This window comes from Heptranchias perlo, chromosome 21, assembly GCF_035084215.1.
Source record: "Heptranchias perlo isolate sHepPer1 chromosome 21, sHepPer1.hap1, whole genome shotgun sequence".
Lineage (NCBI taxonomy): Eukaryota > Metazoa > Chordata > Chondrichthyes > Hexanchiformes > Hexanchidae > Heptranchias > Heptranchias perlo.
This window is the reverse complement of record NC_090345.1, coordinates 22,509,762-22,527,006: the sequence shown is the minus strand read 5'-3', so window position 1 is coordinate 22,527,006 and position 17,245 is coordinate 22,509,762. Positions and strand designations below refer to the sequence as shown.

Below are 17,245 nucleotides of genomic sequence, written 5' to 3'. Positions count from 1 at the left end.
TCCTGGTGCCACGCACTAGTGAGTATAGAAATAGGAGGATAGAGCAGATGAATGTGTGGCTGGAGAGATGGTGCAGGAGGGAGGGCTTAAGATTCTTGGGGCATTGGGACCAGTTCTGGGGAAGGTGGGACCTGTACAGGCCAGACGGCTTGCACCTCAACAGAGTTGGGACCAATTCCCTAGCGGGAAGATTCATTCGTGCAGTGGGGGGGGTTTAAACAAATTTGGCAGGGGATGGGCACCAGGATGTAGCAGTGGAAAGGAGAAACAAGGAGCACAAAGGATCGGGGGAGAAAGAGTGCACTAGAGCAAGTAATAGTACAGTATTAGGTGGGATCAGACTAGGAGAGAGTACCAGAAAGTTTAAGACTGGTTTGCAGTGCATGTGTGTAAATGCACGAAGCATGGTAAACAAGGTTGGTGAGCTGGAGGCGCAAATAGTCACATGGGAATACAATGTCGTGGCGATAACGGAGACCTGGCTCAAAAAAGGGCAGGATTGGGTACTAAATATTCCTTGATACAAGTTGTTCAGGAAAGATAGGGAAGGAAAGAAAAGAGGGTGGGGTGGCGGTATTGATTAAAGAGAATATTGCAGTACTGGAGAGAGAGGATGTCCTGGAAAGGTCAAGGACAGAATCTATTTGGTTAGAGTTAAGAAATAAAAGAGGTGCCATTAACTTCTGGGTGTATTCTATAGGCCACCAACTAGTGGGAAGGATATAGAGGAGCAAATTTACAGAGAGGTGCAAAAGCTATAGAGTTATGATAACTGGGGAATTTAACTATCCTAATATAGACTGGGATAACAATAATAATATAAGGGGCAAAGAAGGGGAGGAATTTTAGAACAGAGTTCAGGATAACTTTCTTAACCAGTATGTTTCCGGCCCAATGAGGAAGGAGGCATTGCTGGACTTGGTTCTAGGGAATGAGGTGGGCCAAGAGGAGCAAGTGTCAGTGAGGGAGCATTTCGGGAGCAGCAATCATATCATCATAAAGTTTAGAATAGCTATGGAAAAGAACATGGACCATTCTAAAGTAAAAATACTCAATTGGAGGAGGGCCAATTTCAATGGGATGAGAACAGATCTGACCTGGGTAAACTGGAATCAAAAATTGGCAGGCAAAACTGTAATTGAACAGTGGGCGGCCTTTAAAGAGGAGATGGTTCGGGTTCAGTCCAGGCACATTTCCACAAGGGAGAAAGGTAGGGCAACTAAAGCCATAGCTCCCTGAATGACAAAAGAGATAGTGAGTAAGATGAAACGGAAAAAAGGGATGTATGACAGATGTCAGGTTGATAACACAAGTGAGAACCAGGCAGAATATAGAATGTTCAGAGGGGAAGTGAAAAAGGAAATAAGAGGGACAAAGAGAGAGTATGAGAATAGACTGGCGGCCATCATAAAAGGGAATCCAAAAGTCTTCTATCCTTACACCCAAAAAACGGTGTAAGGATAAACCCAACAATCATCGGCCAGTCAGTTTAACCTCAGTGGTGGGGAAACTTTTAGAAACGATAATCCAGGACAGAATTAACAGTCATTTGGATGAGTGTGGATTGATTAGGGAAAGCCAGCACAGGTTTGATAAAGGCAAATCGTGTTTAACTAATTTGATAAGAGTTTTTTGATGAGGTAACAGAGAGGGTAGATGACGGCAATGCAGCTGATGTGGTGTATATGGATTTTCAAATGGCATTTAATAAAGTGCCACATGGTAGGCTTATCATCAAGATTGCGGCCCATGGAATAAAGGGGGCAGTAGCAACATGGATACAGAATTAGCAAAGGGACAGGAAACAGAGAGTAGTGGTGAATGGTCGTTCTTAGGACTGGAGGGAGGTATACAGTGGTGTTCCCCAGGGGTCAGGGACCACTCCCTTTTCTTGATATATATTAATGACTTGGACTTGGGTGTACAGGGCACAATTTCCAAATTTGCAGATGACACAAAACTTGGAAGGGTAGTGAACAGTGAGGAGGATAGTGATAGACTTCAAGAGGATATAGGCAGGCTGGTGGCCTGGGTGGACACGTGACAGATGAAATTTAATGCAGAAAAATGCGAAGTGATACATTTTGGTAGGAAGAACGAGGAGAGGCAATATAAACTAGAGGGCACAATTCTAAAAGGGGTACAGGAACAAAGAGATCTGGGGGATATGTGCACAAATCGTTGAAGGTGGCAGGGCAGGTTGAGAAAGCAGTTAAAAAAGCAGATGGGACCCTGGGCTTTATAAATAGAGGCAGAGAGTACAAAAGCAAGGAAGTCATGGTGAACCTTTATAAAACACTGGTTTGGCCACAGCTGGACTATTGTATCCAGTTCAAGGCACCAGAAGGGTACGGTAGCATAGTGGTTATGTTACTGGGCTAGTAATCCAGAAGCCTGGACTAAAATCCAGAGTCATGAGTTCAAATCCCACCACAGCAACTGGTGAATTTAAATTCAATTAATTAAATTCAATTAATTAAATAAAAATCTGGAATTAAAATACTCGTATCAGGAATGGTGGCCATGAAACTACCGGATTGTCGTAAAAACCCATCTGGTTCACTAATGTCCTTTAGGGAAGGAAACCTGCTGTCCTTACCCGGTCTGGCCTAAATGTGACTCCAGACCCACAGCAATGTGGTTGATTCTTAATTGCCCTCTGAAATGGCCGAGCAAGCCACTCAGTTGTAAAATCTCGCTACGAAAAGTCATAATAAGAATAAAACCGGACGGACCACTAGGCACCGGACACGACAACGGCAAAAAAACACCAAACCCAGTCGACCCTGCAAGGTCCTCCTTACGAACATCTGGGGAGTCCCAGATTCTTCCATCACCATCCCTGGGTATGTCCTGTCCCACCGGCAGGACAGACCCACCAGAGGTGGTGGTACAGTGATATACAGTCAGGAGGGAGTGGCCCTGGGAGTCCTCAACATTGACTCTGGACCCCATGAAATCTCATGGCATCAGGTCAAACATGGGCAAGGAAACCTCCTGCTGATTACCACCTACCGTCCTCCCTCAGCTGATGAATCAGTCCTCCTCCATGTTGAGCACCACTTGGAGGAAGCACTGAGGGTGGCAAGGGCACAAAATTTACTCTGGGTGGGGGACTTCAATGTCCATCACCAAGAGTGGTTCGGTAGCACCACTACTGACCGAGCTGGCCGAGTCCTGAAGGACATAGCTGCCAGACTGGGCCTGCGGCAGGTGGTGAGCAAACCAACACGAGGGAAAAACTTACTTGACCTCGTCCTCACCAATTCTACCTGTCGCAAATGCATCTGTCCATGACAGTATTGATAGGAGTGACCACCGCACAGTCCTCGTGGAGACGAAGTCCCGTCTTCACACTGAGGACACCATCCAACGTGTTGTGTGGCGCTACCACCGTGCTAAATGGGATAGATTCAGAATGGATCCAGCAGCTCAAAATTGGGCATCCATGAGGCGCTGTGGGCCATCAGCAGCAGAATTGTATTCCTCGCACAATCTGTAACCTCATGGCCCAGCAGATTCCTCACTACCATTACCAACAAGCCAGGGGATCAACCCTGGTTCAATGAGGAGTGTAGAAGAGCATGCCAGGAGCAGCACCAGGCGTACCTAAAAATGAGGTGCCAACCTGGTGAAGCTACAACTCAGGACTACATGCATGCTAAACAGCGGAAGCAACATGCTATAGACAGAGCTAAGCGATTCCACAACCAACGGATCAGATCAAAGCTCTGCAGTCCTGCCACATCCAGTCGTGAATGGTGGTGGACAATTAAACAACTAACGGGAGGAGGAGGCTCTGCAAACATCCCCATTCTCAATGATGGCGGAGTCCAGCACGTGAGTGCAAAAGACAAGGCTGAAGCGTTTGCAACCATCTTCAGCCAGAAATGCCGAGTGGATGATCCATCTCAGCCTCCTCCCGATATCCCCACCATCACGGAAGCCAGTCTTCGGCCAATTCGATTCACTCCACGTGATATCAAGAAACGGCTGAGTGCACTGGATACAGCAAAGGCTATGGGCCCCGACAACATCCCAGCTGTAGTGCTGAAGACTTGTGCTCCAGAACTAGCTGCGCCTCTAGCCAAGCTGTTCCAGTACAGCTACAACACTGGCATCCACCCGACAATGTGGAAAATTGCCCAGGTATGTCCTGTCCACAAAAAGCAGGACAAATCCAATCCGGCCAATTACCGCCCCGTCAGTCTACTCTCAATCATCAGCAAAGTGATGGAAGGTGTCGTCGACAGTGCTATCAAGCGGCACTTACTCACCAATAACCTGCTCACCGATGCTCAGTTTGGGTTCCGCCAGGACCACTCGGCTCCAGACCTCATTACAGCCTTGGTCCAAACATGGACAAAAGAGCTGAATTCCAGAGGTGAGGTGAGAGTGACTGCCCTTGACATCAAGGCAGCATTTGACCGAGTGTGGCACCAAGGAGCCCTAGTAAAATTGAAGTCCATGGGAATCAGGGGGAAAACTCTCCAGTGGCTGGAGTCATACCTAGCACAAAGGAAGATGGTAGTGGTTGTTGGAGGCCAATCATCTCAGCCCCAGGGCATTGCTGCAGGAGTTCCTCAGGGCAGTGTCCTAGGCCCAACCATCTTCAGCTGCTTCATCAATGACCTTCCCTCCATCATAAGGTCAGAAATGGGGATGTTCGCTGATGACTGCACAGTGTTCAGTTCCATTCGCAACCCCTCAGAGAATGAAGCAGTCCGAGCCCGCATGCAGCAAGACCTGGACAACATCCAGGCTTGGGCTCATAAGTGGCAAGTAACATTCGTGCCAGATAAGTGCCAGGCAATGACCATCTCCAACAAGAGAGAGTCTAACCACCTCCCCTTGACATTCAACGGCATTACCATCGCCGAATCCCCCACCATCAACATCCTGGGGGTCACCATTGACCAGAAACTGAACTGGACCAGCCATATAAATACTGTGGCTACGAGAGCAGGTCAGAGACTGGGTATTCTGCGGCGAGTGACTCACCTCCTGACTCCCCAAAGCCTTTCCACCATCTACAAGGCACAAGTCAGGAGTGTGATGGAATACTCTCCACTTGCCTGGATGAGTGCAGCTCCAACAACACTCAAGAAGCTCGACACCATCCAAGATAAAGCAGCCCGCTTGATTGGCACCCCATCCACCACCCTAAACATTCACTCCCTTCACCACCGGCGCACTGTGGCTGCAGTGTGTACCATCCACAGGATGCACTGCAGCAACTCGCCAAGGCTTCTTCGACAGCACCTCCCAAACCCGCGACCTCTACCACCTAGAAGGACAAGAGCAGCAGGCGCATGGGAACAACACCACCTGCACGTTCCCCTCCAAGTCACACACCATCCCGACTTGGAAATATATCGCCGTTCCTTCATTGTCGCTGGGTCAAAATCCTGGAACTCCCTTCCTAACAGCACTGTGGGAGAACCGTCACCACACGGACTGCAGCGGTTCAAGAAGGCGGCTCACCACCACCTTCTCGAGGGCAATTAGGGATGGGCAATAAATGCTGGCCTCGCCAGCGACGCCCACATCCCGTGAACAAATTTTAAAAAAACCTTAGAGAAGGTGCAGAAGGGATTTACTGGAATGATTCCAGGGATGAGGGACTTTTGTAACATGGATAGACTGGAGAAGTTGGGATTGTTCTCCTTGGGACATCTCTGGTTGCAAGGAGATTTGATAGATGTATACAAAATCATGAAGGGTCTAGACAGAGTAGATCGAGAGAAACTGTTCCCATTGGCAGAAGGGTCAAGAACCAGAGGACATAGATTTAAGGTGATTGGCAAAAGAGCCAAAGGTGACATGAGGAAAAACTTTTTTACGCAGCGAGTGGTTAGGATCTGGAACGCACTGCCCGAGGAGGTGGTGGAGGCAGATTCAATTATGGCCTTCAAAAGGGAACTGGATATGTACTTGAAAGGAAAACATTTGCAGGGCTACGGGGAAAGGGCGGGGGAGTGGGACTTGCTGGATTGCTCTTGCATAGAGCTGGCGCGGATAATTGAGGTGGATTGTATGTCAGATTCAGGGTTCCCAAAATTCCAGGGAAGGCGGGCCTGGATGGAGCCTGCCCCTGGCAATGTCTCTGGCCCCATCTGAAATCTTGCAATCAGGCCAATTTGGATATCTTGGGTGGGCGCCCACACCATTTTGAACACAATTGCTGAGTGGGGGAAGAGAAATAGTGCTGTGGCACTTTGTCGCATTGTTAGCAGATCTGCAGGTTTCCATTAGGGCAGTAAAAATAGCCTGTAGTTCCTTCTTGTGCCAGTTTCAGCAATCACTCTGCAATCAATGCCATTGCAAAACCAGCCTTTAAATTTTCAAACTCCTTCCCCATTTCCCCAACCTATGGCCCTAGCAATGCTGGGACTCACAGGCATTTGCTGCCAGTACACCATTAACCCACCATCCCCGGCCCCAGGAATTTCAGGTCCTAGGTATCTCGGAGCAATACGAATCTGGGTTCCTACTGACATGGCTTGGTACATGAATATGTCTTAATTCTCTGGCAATGCAGCTGGATGACTGATGGGCTATATGTGTTCTATACCCAAGTGATCTAATGGCATTCCAAATTAAATATATACTCATCCAATTCTTTGCTCTCTAATGTTGAGCTCCCTGTGGAGACCCTCACTTTTGTATATTGGATCTTTTTCAATTCAGGATTTAGATTTAGAAGATTTGATATTCATGACACTTCACTAGCCAAACATATACACCCAATACACCCCAATGTCCTTCCCCTCAGGAATTTGTCAATTCCTTTCTAAAAGGACTGTATCAAATCCCATTCCAGGATTTCAGCATATAATCTATTCTGGCAGATGAGTGCACTACCGAGGGAGTATTGCACTGTCAGAAGTGCCATCCTTCAGTTGAAAAGTGAAACCATTCAGGTGGATACTAAAGAACTCATGGCACTGCTGAAGTGTCCTGGCCAACATTGTTCCCTTGTCCAACACCACCAAACACAGATTAAGTAATCATTTGTCTCATTGCTGTTTGTGGCTCCTTGTTGTACCCAAATTGCCTGCCACGTTTGCCTCCATAACAACAGACAACAGTGAATGCATTTCAAAAATAACTTGTGTGAAGCACTTTGAGACGGTTCTCAAAGATGTGGTAACGGCACTTTATAAATGCATATTTTTCTTTTATACTTACCACATCCAATAGAATAAGGCACAAGTGTGAAAGATTCCAGTGTTATGTGAGAGAAGAGAGGTGTACTTTGAAATAAAAACAGAAAATGCTGAAAACACTCAACAGGTCAGGCAGAATCTGTGGCGAGAGAAACAGAGTTAACGTTTCAGGTCGATGACCAGAACTGGAAGAAGTTAGAGATTTAACGTACAATTCTACGTAAGAGAGTTAAATGTCTAACTTCTTCCAGTTCTGATGAAAGGTCATTAACCAGAAAGATTAACTCTGTTTCTCTCTCTGCAGATGGCGCCTGACCTGCTGAGTGTTTCCAGTATTTTCTGTTTTTATTTCAGATCTCCAGCATCTGCAGTATTTTTCTTTTGTTTGAGAGGTGTACATTGCTTTGAAGGATGTTGTTGTCTTTCAATGCCCAAGTGGTTAAAGAAAACAATTTTTAAGGCCAGTCATTTTGAGCAGGTCAGTCAGATGGTCCAGTACATATGTACTATAAAGCCAAAAAACTAATAAGTGTAGCCTCAGGGGTACATTAAACTAGAGGGTACGTGTGTTATTACACTAAAGAACTGTAGTGCTCCTTGTGATTATGTTCATGAATCAATATTCAGTGATGTGCAGACACTAATGATGTTTGCTATTGCAGGGCAATGGTGAATGCTGTATTCTGTTCAGCAGGTGTGAGCATTGCTGCTATGGAAAATTCAAATGCTCGGTCACGAAATTAGATTTTAAAGACTAAGCACCACATTAGTGTGCTGTATAATTTTATCAGAATGGTAATTATAATGTACCTTAATTGATCTAACTCATTTTGTACATGAAAATAATTAACAAATTAGCGACATTATATCAACCTACAGATTATGCATCCGAATGGTATGTAAAGAACAACCTACTTAACGTTGCTGAATGTGACTATATGATATTCAAACAGATATTAGAAAATGAGGAAAAAAGGAAAGGATTGAAGAAAGGAACTTGCTTTAATATATTACTTTCACATGCTCAGGACGTCCCAAAGTGCTTCACAACCAATGAATTGCAATGAAAGCAAGAAGAAAGATTTGAAAAAATAGTGAGACAAATATAAATTAATTATAAATTATATGATGTGGAGATGCCGGTGATGGACTGGGGTGGACAAATGTAAGGAATCTTACAACACCAGGTTATAGTCCAACAAATTTATTTTAAAATCACAAGCTTTCGGAGATTATCTCCTTCGTCAGATGATTGAATGAAAAGGTTCTCAAATCGCATATCTTATACGATGTTGGGACAGCATCACACCAATCAAAAGGTGTCGTTGTTATTCAAACAGGCCAGTCACGGAGAACAGAACGTCCCAGTACACTCGATATACATTGTGTCTTTTACACAGGCAAGCAGAAAGAAACTTAAAATGGCAGAGAGAGAGAGAGAATTTTAAAAAACATATAAATTTTTTCCCCCTTTTTGCTGGTGGGGTTACGTGTAGCGTGACATGAACCCAAGATCCCGGTTGAGGCCGTCCTCATGGGTGCGGAACTTGGCTATCAACTTCTGCTCGACGATTTTGCGTTGTCGTGTGTCTCGAAGGCCGCCTTGGAGAACGCTTACCCGAAGATCGGTGGCTGAATGTCCTTGACTGCTAAAGTGTTCCCCGACTGGGAGGGAACCCTCCTGTTTGGCGATTGTTGCGCGGTGTCCGTTCATCCGTTGTCGCAGTGTCTGCACGGTCTCGCCAATGTACCATGCTCCGGGGCATCCTTTCCTGCAACGTATGAGGTAAACAACGTTGGCCGAGTCACAGGAGTATGAACCATGTACCTGGTGGGTGGTGTCCTCTCGTGTGATGGTGGTATCCGTGTCGATGATCTGGCATGTCTTGCAGAGGTTGCCGTGACAGGGTTGTGTGGTGTCGTGGACGCTGTTCTCATGAAAACTGGGTAACTTGCTGCGAACGATGGTCTGTTTGAGGTTGGGTGGCTGTTTAAAGGCGTTCTCCAAGGCGGCCTTCGAGACACACGACAACGCAAAATCGTCGAGCAGAAGTTGATAGCCAAGTTCCGCACCCATGAGGACGGCCTCAACCGGGATCTTGGGTTCATGTCACGCTACACGTAACCCCACCAGCAAAAAGGGGGAAAAAATTTATATGTTTTTTAAAATTCTCTCTCTCTCTCTGCCATTTTAAGTTTCTTTCTGCTTGCCTGTGTAAAAGACACAATGTATATCGAGTGTACTGGGACGTTCTGTTCTCCGTGACTGGCCTGTTTGAATAACAACGACACCTTTTGATTGGTGTGATGCTGTCCCAACATCGTATAAGATATGCGATTTGAGAACCTTTTCATTCAATCATCTGACGAAGGAGATAATCTCCGAAAGCTTGTGATTTTAAAATAAATTTGTTGGACTATAACCTGGTGTTGTAAGATTCCTTACATTTATAAATTATATGACCAAGCTTTACACATATCACAATGCGTGCAGGACACCTTGGGAGTAATTTTGACTTTGTGCAGCCCGCTTTATATCTCTCCCGATTTTTATTTCCAATGAAGTCACATACAGAGAAAAGGATGGGCAAGTTCATGGAGTGACTTAAACACGAGGATGAGAATTTTAAGGTGTTGGGAGACCACGGGCCAACGTGGGCCAATAGAGACAGGAGTGATGAGTGAGTAGGACTTAGTGCAAGATAGGTAAGGGGGCTGAATTTTGGATGAATTGAAGTTTATAGAGGGTGAACGATGGGAGGCCAGCCAGGAAAGTACTGGAGTAATTGAGTCTGGAGGTGACAAAGGCATGGATGAGAGGTTCAGTGGCAGATTAGCTGTTGTCACCTCACAGATCCGTACCCAACTTTCCTGCAATTTGCTGTTTGAATCTTTCAATCAGGTTGCTCCCCACCCTTGGCACTGAAATGGCCCCAACCAAAATCATGATTGACATTCTCTCTGACTGTAATTGTGGCCCATTATCCCTCCTCCAACTCTCTACAGCCTTTGACACAGTCGAGCACACCATCCTCCTTCAATACCTCTCCTCCTTTGTCCTCAGTGGTTATGGCCTCACTTGATACTGTATGTACAACAGAAGCATTCAGACTTGGCCATGTTGACACTCTAAATCTGAAAAAGGGCTTGAAGCCTACAAAATAACAACATGATTGCAATTGTTTTTTTAATAAATTACATGTATGATCCAGAGAATTATGTGCCCCGAAGCTTGACATCTCTATTGATAAATATCTCGAGAGTCTTTTATAAAGAAAGCAGTTAAAGGCCATCTAGTGAGACTACAGACAATACAGCCAATGCAACATGGGTTTATGAAATACAGATTTATTGGAACTTTTCAGGATGTAACTTCATCACTGGATGAAAGCAGTTGAGATTAAAGGGACAATATTAACTGGGGGCAGGAGTCATGCGGGCGGAGGTCAAGGCAGATAGCAAACCTCCTCAGCGTGGAGCCTAGGAGATTTTAATTCCCAGGCCTCATCTGTATAGGCCACGTGAGTCTCCTGTCCAAACCCGACGGGAAATGGCAGCTGGCCGGCGGGCGAGAGTGGAGTATCAGGTGGCAAGAGGCCACCACTGGGGACCCGAAGGAACGGTCCCTGGCACTCTGATAAGTGGTTGGGAGGGGATTCGGGAAGGTCTCACGGTCGGGGGAGGAGGGGAAGCCCAAGGTAGGGGAGGCCTTAGGTGTTCTTTTGGGGATCGGAGGACACACCTGCTCCTCCTGGCACATAAGAAAAAATAAATAAAACTGCTACCTTTCTCGGCCTCGTCTAGCCCCGGCAACTCTTCCCACTGGGTTGGTCTGGCAGGGAAGCAACAACGGCTTCCCCATGTAGGCCTCCGGTTAAAATGGCAGTCAGGCCCCAATGACATCATCGAAGCCTGATCTGCATATTTAAAGGAGCCAGTTTCTGTCGTGTGTCCCTTTTGCCTGCTCAGAAGAGCAGGTTGAAGCGGAACCCATGGGAAGGCAGTGGGATCAACCAGCAGGTAAGTTCCACGGGCCATTTTAACTATCCGCCCATCTGGTAATGTAAGTAATGTAGAGCAGGGTACGTTGTGATATGTTTCTTAATTAGAGCTATGCTTCTGTAATAAAATGTGAGACCAATTCAAGGTCAGTGTCTAAGACAGAAATGTTGTTTGCAACTAATTTGGTTTGTGGCTCTAACCTCCCAAAAACATAGCATAATTGTCCTGGGTCACATGTCAACTAAGTTGGATAGTGTCAATATTGTTAGTAGGGAGGGCATTCCAGTATCTGTGAATTGGCTGGTGGAGCCATACAACTATTTTTACAAATAAAATAATTCACAGAAACAAAACTATAGACAAGCTACATACAATAAGTAATTTATGCTAAATACAACGGTACTGACTGTTTGAAAGATGTTATGGTCCTTTCAGCTTCTTTCAGCAGACTCTTGAAAAAAGTCTCTGGCAGTACGCAGCTCTATCCACCTCTATCCATAATAATGCAATGAGCAGAAACTAAAGAGCCCCAGAAGCTTTCGAATTAGCTGAGCAAATGGAGCCACCTTATAAATTGGGGTTGAAGATTCGTGTCACTGTAATGGGGTAAACTTCATTGTTGCTTTGATGCCCAATTTAATCAAACTTCAAAGCAATTGCTTGAACTTCAAAGAAAATATAACCCATCTACCCTTTAGTGTACTCTAGTTTCTATTCACCATGTTAATACAGATGGAGCTGCATAAGTAGCTCTTATGTATGTACCACTATCTTTGTAAGAGTTTGCTGAGAGAAGTTGGACGAACTACCTCTTTCAGTCAACACAGTTATATATAGTGTAATTTACTGATTGTATAACATCTTACCTATCAATCATTTTATTTGTAAACAAATCTTGACAGTAAATTAGCCTCTGCACAGTAGTCCAACAGTGTGATCTTTTTGATCTTCCACATTGATTTGAGACATATGTGTATCCCATGCACTTGCTGCCCATGTCCTTCTAGGTGGTGGAGGTCACGGGTTTGGGAGATGGCTTTTGGGAGAAGGTAGGGAAGTGGCAAGGTGGACCAATTTAGGGAGGAAATTCCAGAACACTGGGCATTGTGGCTGAAGGGGCAGCGGGTGATGGAGGAGCAGAAGGAGTGGAGAACAAGATGTAAACCAGCATTAGAAGTGCAGAGGGTGCGAGAGGAAATGTGCAGCAGAAGGAGGTTAGTAGGGAGTCAGAGGTGTCAGTGGCTGAGTGATATTCAATTCCATTGTTTATAAGAGCCTGTGCCTCCTAACTTCAATTTCCTCCAGTAGGGCTTGGAGGTCTGAGTCGGTAACGTTCTGGGTTCTTCTTCTCCTGCTTGGTGTCATGCCCTGCTGCCTTGTCTGACTGCTTATTGCAAGTACTCTTGCTGAAGACATAATTCTTGAAACGTATGATGATAAGATTGATGAGCCATGCATTGAAGTTACCTAAGAGTGAGCCAAACACTGTTCCTTCCTTACCTTGTCATCCCCCGGTCTGATACTGAAGTATGCAGCTGAACTGCATTTTTAAAGAACTCACTCCAATTTCCATGCACTCCAGCTAATTACGGCCATTCTACACGGGATTTGTGCCAATGACTCCTCCAATGTATATTCAAATAAGCTGACCCAGGAAATTCTCGTGCAGCTACCTCTCCAAACCACTGGTTGGCGCAAATCTTTTTTTTGGCGTAACAGCAGCGCAACTCACTGCGAGGAAATTTGCTTCCAGTGTTTCTTGAAATAAGTAGCTGAAATGCCTCTTGTGTGTTGATAAAAGGTCACTGTACAGTAACAATTGTACACTGTACACTTTGACAGCATTATTTTAACTTACACTTTTGACATATAATGAGTTAATATTTACTAAAGACCTTTTCAAGTTCAATTAAATGCTAAACCATTCCTATGGCAAGAACAAGTTAAAAAATAATAGCTATAAAAACTGTATAAAGCACTGTAAAGAACAAATTAGGTAGCATCTGTCAAAAGTACTTTACTTTAACAAGCCTGTAATTAAATTGCAGGCCCAGGGTATTTGCTGACATCATTTGGCCTCTGATATGCCAAATGCGAATCAGTCCACATCGACCTCAAACACCTGCCTCAACATGTTACTGATGTTTAGAGAAATGCCAAAGTTTCTGTTAAGCTGCAGCTGCAAAAAAGAATCCCCTTCTTGTGTTCATTGCTCCAGATACACAAAAAAGTAGACTTTATTCCCATTAACTGTAGATGTAAGTTATTGGAAGTATAAAGTGCTTGGCTCCAAACTTGCTTTGTTTAGAGGCCCTACTGACTCAGACAGGTGTGAGACCCACAGAAAACTGACAATTCACCTTTTTAAACAAAAAAGAAATTTGATCCCTGAGCTGCTGTACACATTACTGAAACGTAATGATTTAATGTTTTATCCTATTGAGGTGATTTACGTCTGCCTTGCCACCCGTTCACATGGAAAACGGTACACTACACAGGTAAAATAAAATCTCCCTCCCACTGGCCACCTGAGGCCTGTATGACTCGATTTTGAGCGGGTCTTGAAATGGGCAGCCAGGCCTTCCACCTGAAACAGGCAGGAGCCTTATTTCAATGTTTAAATTGGGGTCCTATGCCAGTTGCAGGACCCCCGCACAATCTTCAGGTACCAATGGGCAGAGTAGTCTTCCCATTGGTAGTGGATGTGGAGCAGCTTAAACAGTGGGCCACTCTGGAAACAGCACAGGTAAATTTGTCTGCGTGATTTTTGCGGGCCAAGGAGCAGCATGGATACCCCGCCCCTTCAAAGGCCTGAGCATGAAAATGTTTCTGGCCTCCTGCCGGTGCCGTCAGGCAGGCGTAGGACTGCCCACCGCAAGCTCGATTTGCACCAGAGTTGAAAATTGCCCCCATTGTGTCTACCCGTACAAACTCAAAAACAATGAAAAATGCTGCTGGTCCCTTTATGGCAATAAAAGTGGCTATTAAAACACTGAACTAAGAAATTTAAGGATTATAATCTTCAGTTATTTCCATCTCAACTTTTCTGCTGCTTTTTTATTGAGTGAGACTAATGCTGGTGGTGGCACCTTGCAATGCATGGACATTGTGCAATTTGGATCCATTTAGAATTTTTCCAAATTTCTCCAGCTCAGACAGGTAAACCACACATGACATGGTCTATTGAGCCACTTGTGTAGATAAGAAATCTGAATACAGATTCTGATGACTGGAACACTTACACCTTAGCATATAAGCTGTTTGGAAATCTGTACCAAGGGATTACTAACCAATCAAATGCAATAATTTCAATAATCAAGCAATTGACAGTATGTCCCAAATAGCTGAATTAATAAAAGCTGTAGTTTTGGGGCTCAGTTGTAATCTGTCATACACTCTATGTATGTTAATGTTGACACAAAAACTTTGCTCAAAATTTGCTATGCACACAACAACAACAACTTGCATTTATATAGCGCCTTTAATGTAGTAAAACATCCCAAGGCGTTTCACAGGAGCGTTTATCAAACAAAATTTCACCGAGCCATGAGCTATTAGGACAGATGACCAAAAACTTGGTCAAAGAGGTAGGTTTTAAGGGGCCTCTTAAAGGAGGTGAGAGAGGTAGAGAGGCGGAGAGGTTTAGGGAGGGAATTCCAGAGCTTAGGGCCTAGGCAGCTGAAGGCGCGGACACCAATGGTGGAGCGATTAAAATCGGGGATATGCAAGAGGCAAGAATTGGAGGAGTGCAGAGATCTCAGAGGGTTGTAAGGCTGGAGGAGGTTTCAGAGATAAGGAGGGGCGAGGCCAGGGAGGGATTTGAAATCAAGGATGAGAATTTTAAAATCAAAGGTGTTCCCGGACTGGGAGCCAATGTAGGTGAGCGAGCACAGGGGTGATGGATGAACGGGTCTTGGTGCGATTTAGGATACAGGCAGCAGAGTTTTGGATGAGCTCAAGTATATGGAGGATGGAAGATGGGAGGCCAGCCAGGAGAGTATTGGAATGACCATGCAAATATCGAACTTGCATTGACCCCAGGCATCATGTGTGCATATGGGAACAAAGGTCGCTGTACAAGAGCTTTCCACCACACAAAACGAAGGCTGACAGACACCACACTTTATCTTGCCCATGGATGTGCACTCTAATATGGAACTGAGACCTTCAGTACAGCAGCCTGTCCTCTATTCCATCACACAGTTCATGGTTAGGGTTAATGTAGCTGTTCATTCCATACCACCAGTCCCTGATGCAACAACGAATTTTCAAAATGATCATGCATTCTGTAGTCCCTGTAGATTAAGTCAGCAAACCTCAACTTTATTGAAACCACACATTTTCACTTCCAAAATTAAGTTACGTTTTGGTCTTTCAGGGGAAATTATTTTCAATCTTTATATTTTTTATAACATGTACACAAAACTGCACTCAATAATATTCATGCAACCAAAGTGACATTCCAGCAATGAGGATCAATCACAGATTTCGATACGCCAATGGACCACTCCATTTATCAATCTTAAACTTACAGTCACAAAGTAAATTCTATTGAAGGTTCATGCATTACTTATTTTGTTAAACCACACACTCAGGCAACTAGCTGCATACTTGTTTAAATAGGTTGTTAGTGGGCTTACATACCCAGGAACAACAGGTCCAGCTGCAGCCTGAATAAAGTCGCACTGCTTTACCTGAAGATCTGCCGGGATGCTTTCACTGTCAAGACTATCAATAAAAAAAACCAACAAAGAAACAATGGTTTGAATAATTAATAATCATATATAGTGTATGTATATATAAACCAGTACATTCATCATAAATAAAGAAAATTAAATTGATGCTGCATTCTGTATATTCAATTGCAATTACATAAATGTATTTTAATATTAATAGGCATAATTAAATCATTTTAAGTGGAGTATCTCAAAAGGAGCAGAATCTGAGGAAGCCTGACCACTAGTTGCTAATAACAACTTGCATTTATATAGCGCCGTAATGTGGTAAAACATCCCAAGGCACATCACAGGAGCATAATCAGACAAATTTTGACACTGAGCCATGTAAGGAGATATTCGGACAGCTGGCCAAAAGCTTGGTCAAAGAGGTGGGTTTTAAGGAGCATCTTAAAGGAGGAGAGAGATGTGGAGAGGTTTAGGGTGGTCAACCATGTCAAAGGCTGTGTTCCGATGCTATTTAGCAGTTCATGGTACAACTGGAATTCTGAAAGTCTATTTTCACTTATTTGTGGTTGGAATATCTGAAGGAGAGAGATGGACTGGAGGACTGGAGACAGAGGGAAAGACAATAAAACAAGGATAGATTTCGATCGGGCTTTGTTTCGTGGTGTACAGAGGAAGCATGTTTAACATTTAAGGCACAGCGTGTACCATTTTTGATACATCTGGTACAAGATACCTAGAGTAAGGGGAGGGGTGATTAAATACACTTCAGCGATAGTTTAAACTTCAACTGTCATTGTGGGAATGACTTCACCACTGTGTATAGTTAGAGCTCGGATTGGATTTCTAAAAATTTACTTTTTTACATAAAGTTCAGCTTCTCCTCCAGACAGGCCCTCGAGGATGTTTGTAATTATTTGGCTGTGCACTGTAAGTTTAAGTTTTATGTATTTATTGTTATATCTGAAGACATACCACCGAGCAAGATTTTGAGTATGAGAAGTAATTTTCTTGTTGTTCAAAGAATGCAGGAGGAGTACACGTGCATGAAGTGCTCACTAATTTAATGCCTCAAAAAAAGAATTGTCAAGCTTGAGGACCAAAAGGCCACACTTTGCGCGAGGAGGAGAAGTATCTGGAAGATACTTTCCATGAGGTTCTCGCCACTGAGACAACGGGAGACAGTGTGGCAAACGGTAACATCCAGGCAGCACCCTGGGCATGTACACAGAGTGGGCAGAAACAGAGGGAGCCTGTGAAATGAGAGTTGTCCAACAGATTTTCAGCACTGCAGTGGGACAAGGATGGAATCACAGAGGATGGCAACCACACACAAGATAATGGCACAAAACAGCAAGTAGTAGTTGCTCAAGGGAAACAGGGAACAGATAA

General features: G+C 44.5%; 1 protein-coding gene across 6 annotated transcripts in view; it reads right to left on the bottom strand.

Moving 5' to 3' along the window:
• Nucleotides 1-17,245, bottom strand: part of LOC137340049 (microtubule-associated protein futsch-like) — a 224,708-nt gene that overhangs the window by 154,889 nt on the left and 52,574 nt on the right. For all 6 annotated transcript variants that reach the window (XM_068002280.1, XM_068002274.1, XM_068002277.1 and 3 more), the window contains exon 5: nucleotides 15,816-15,899. In XM_068002280.1, the coding sequence (XP_067858381.1) occupies nucleotides 15,816-15,899 (84 nt within the window). The remainder of the gene's footprint in view (nucleotides 1-15,815; nucleotides 15,900-17,245) is intronic.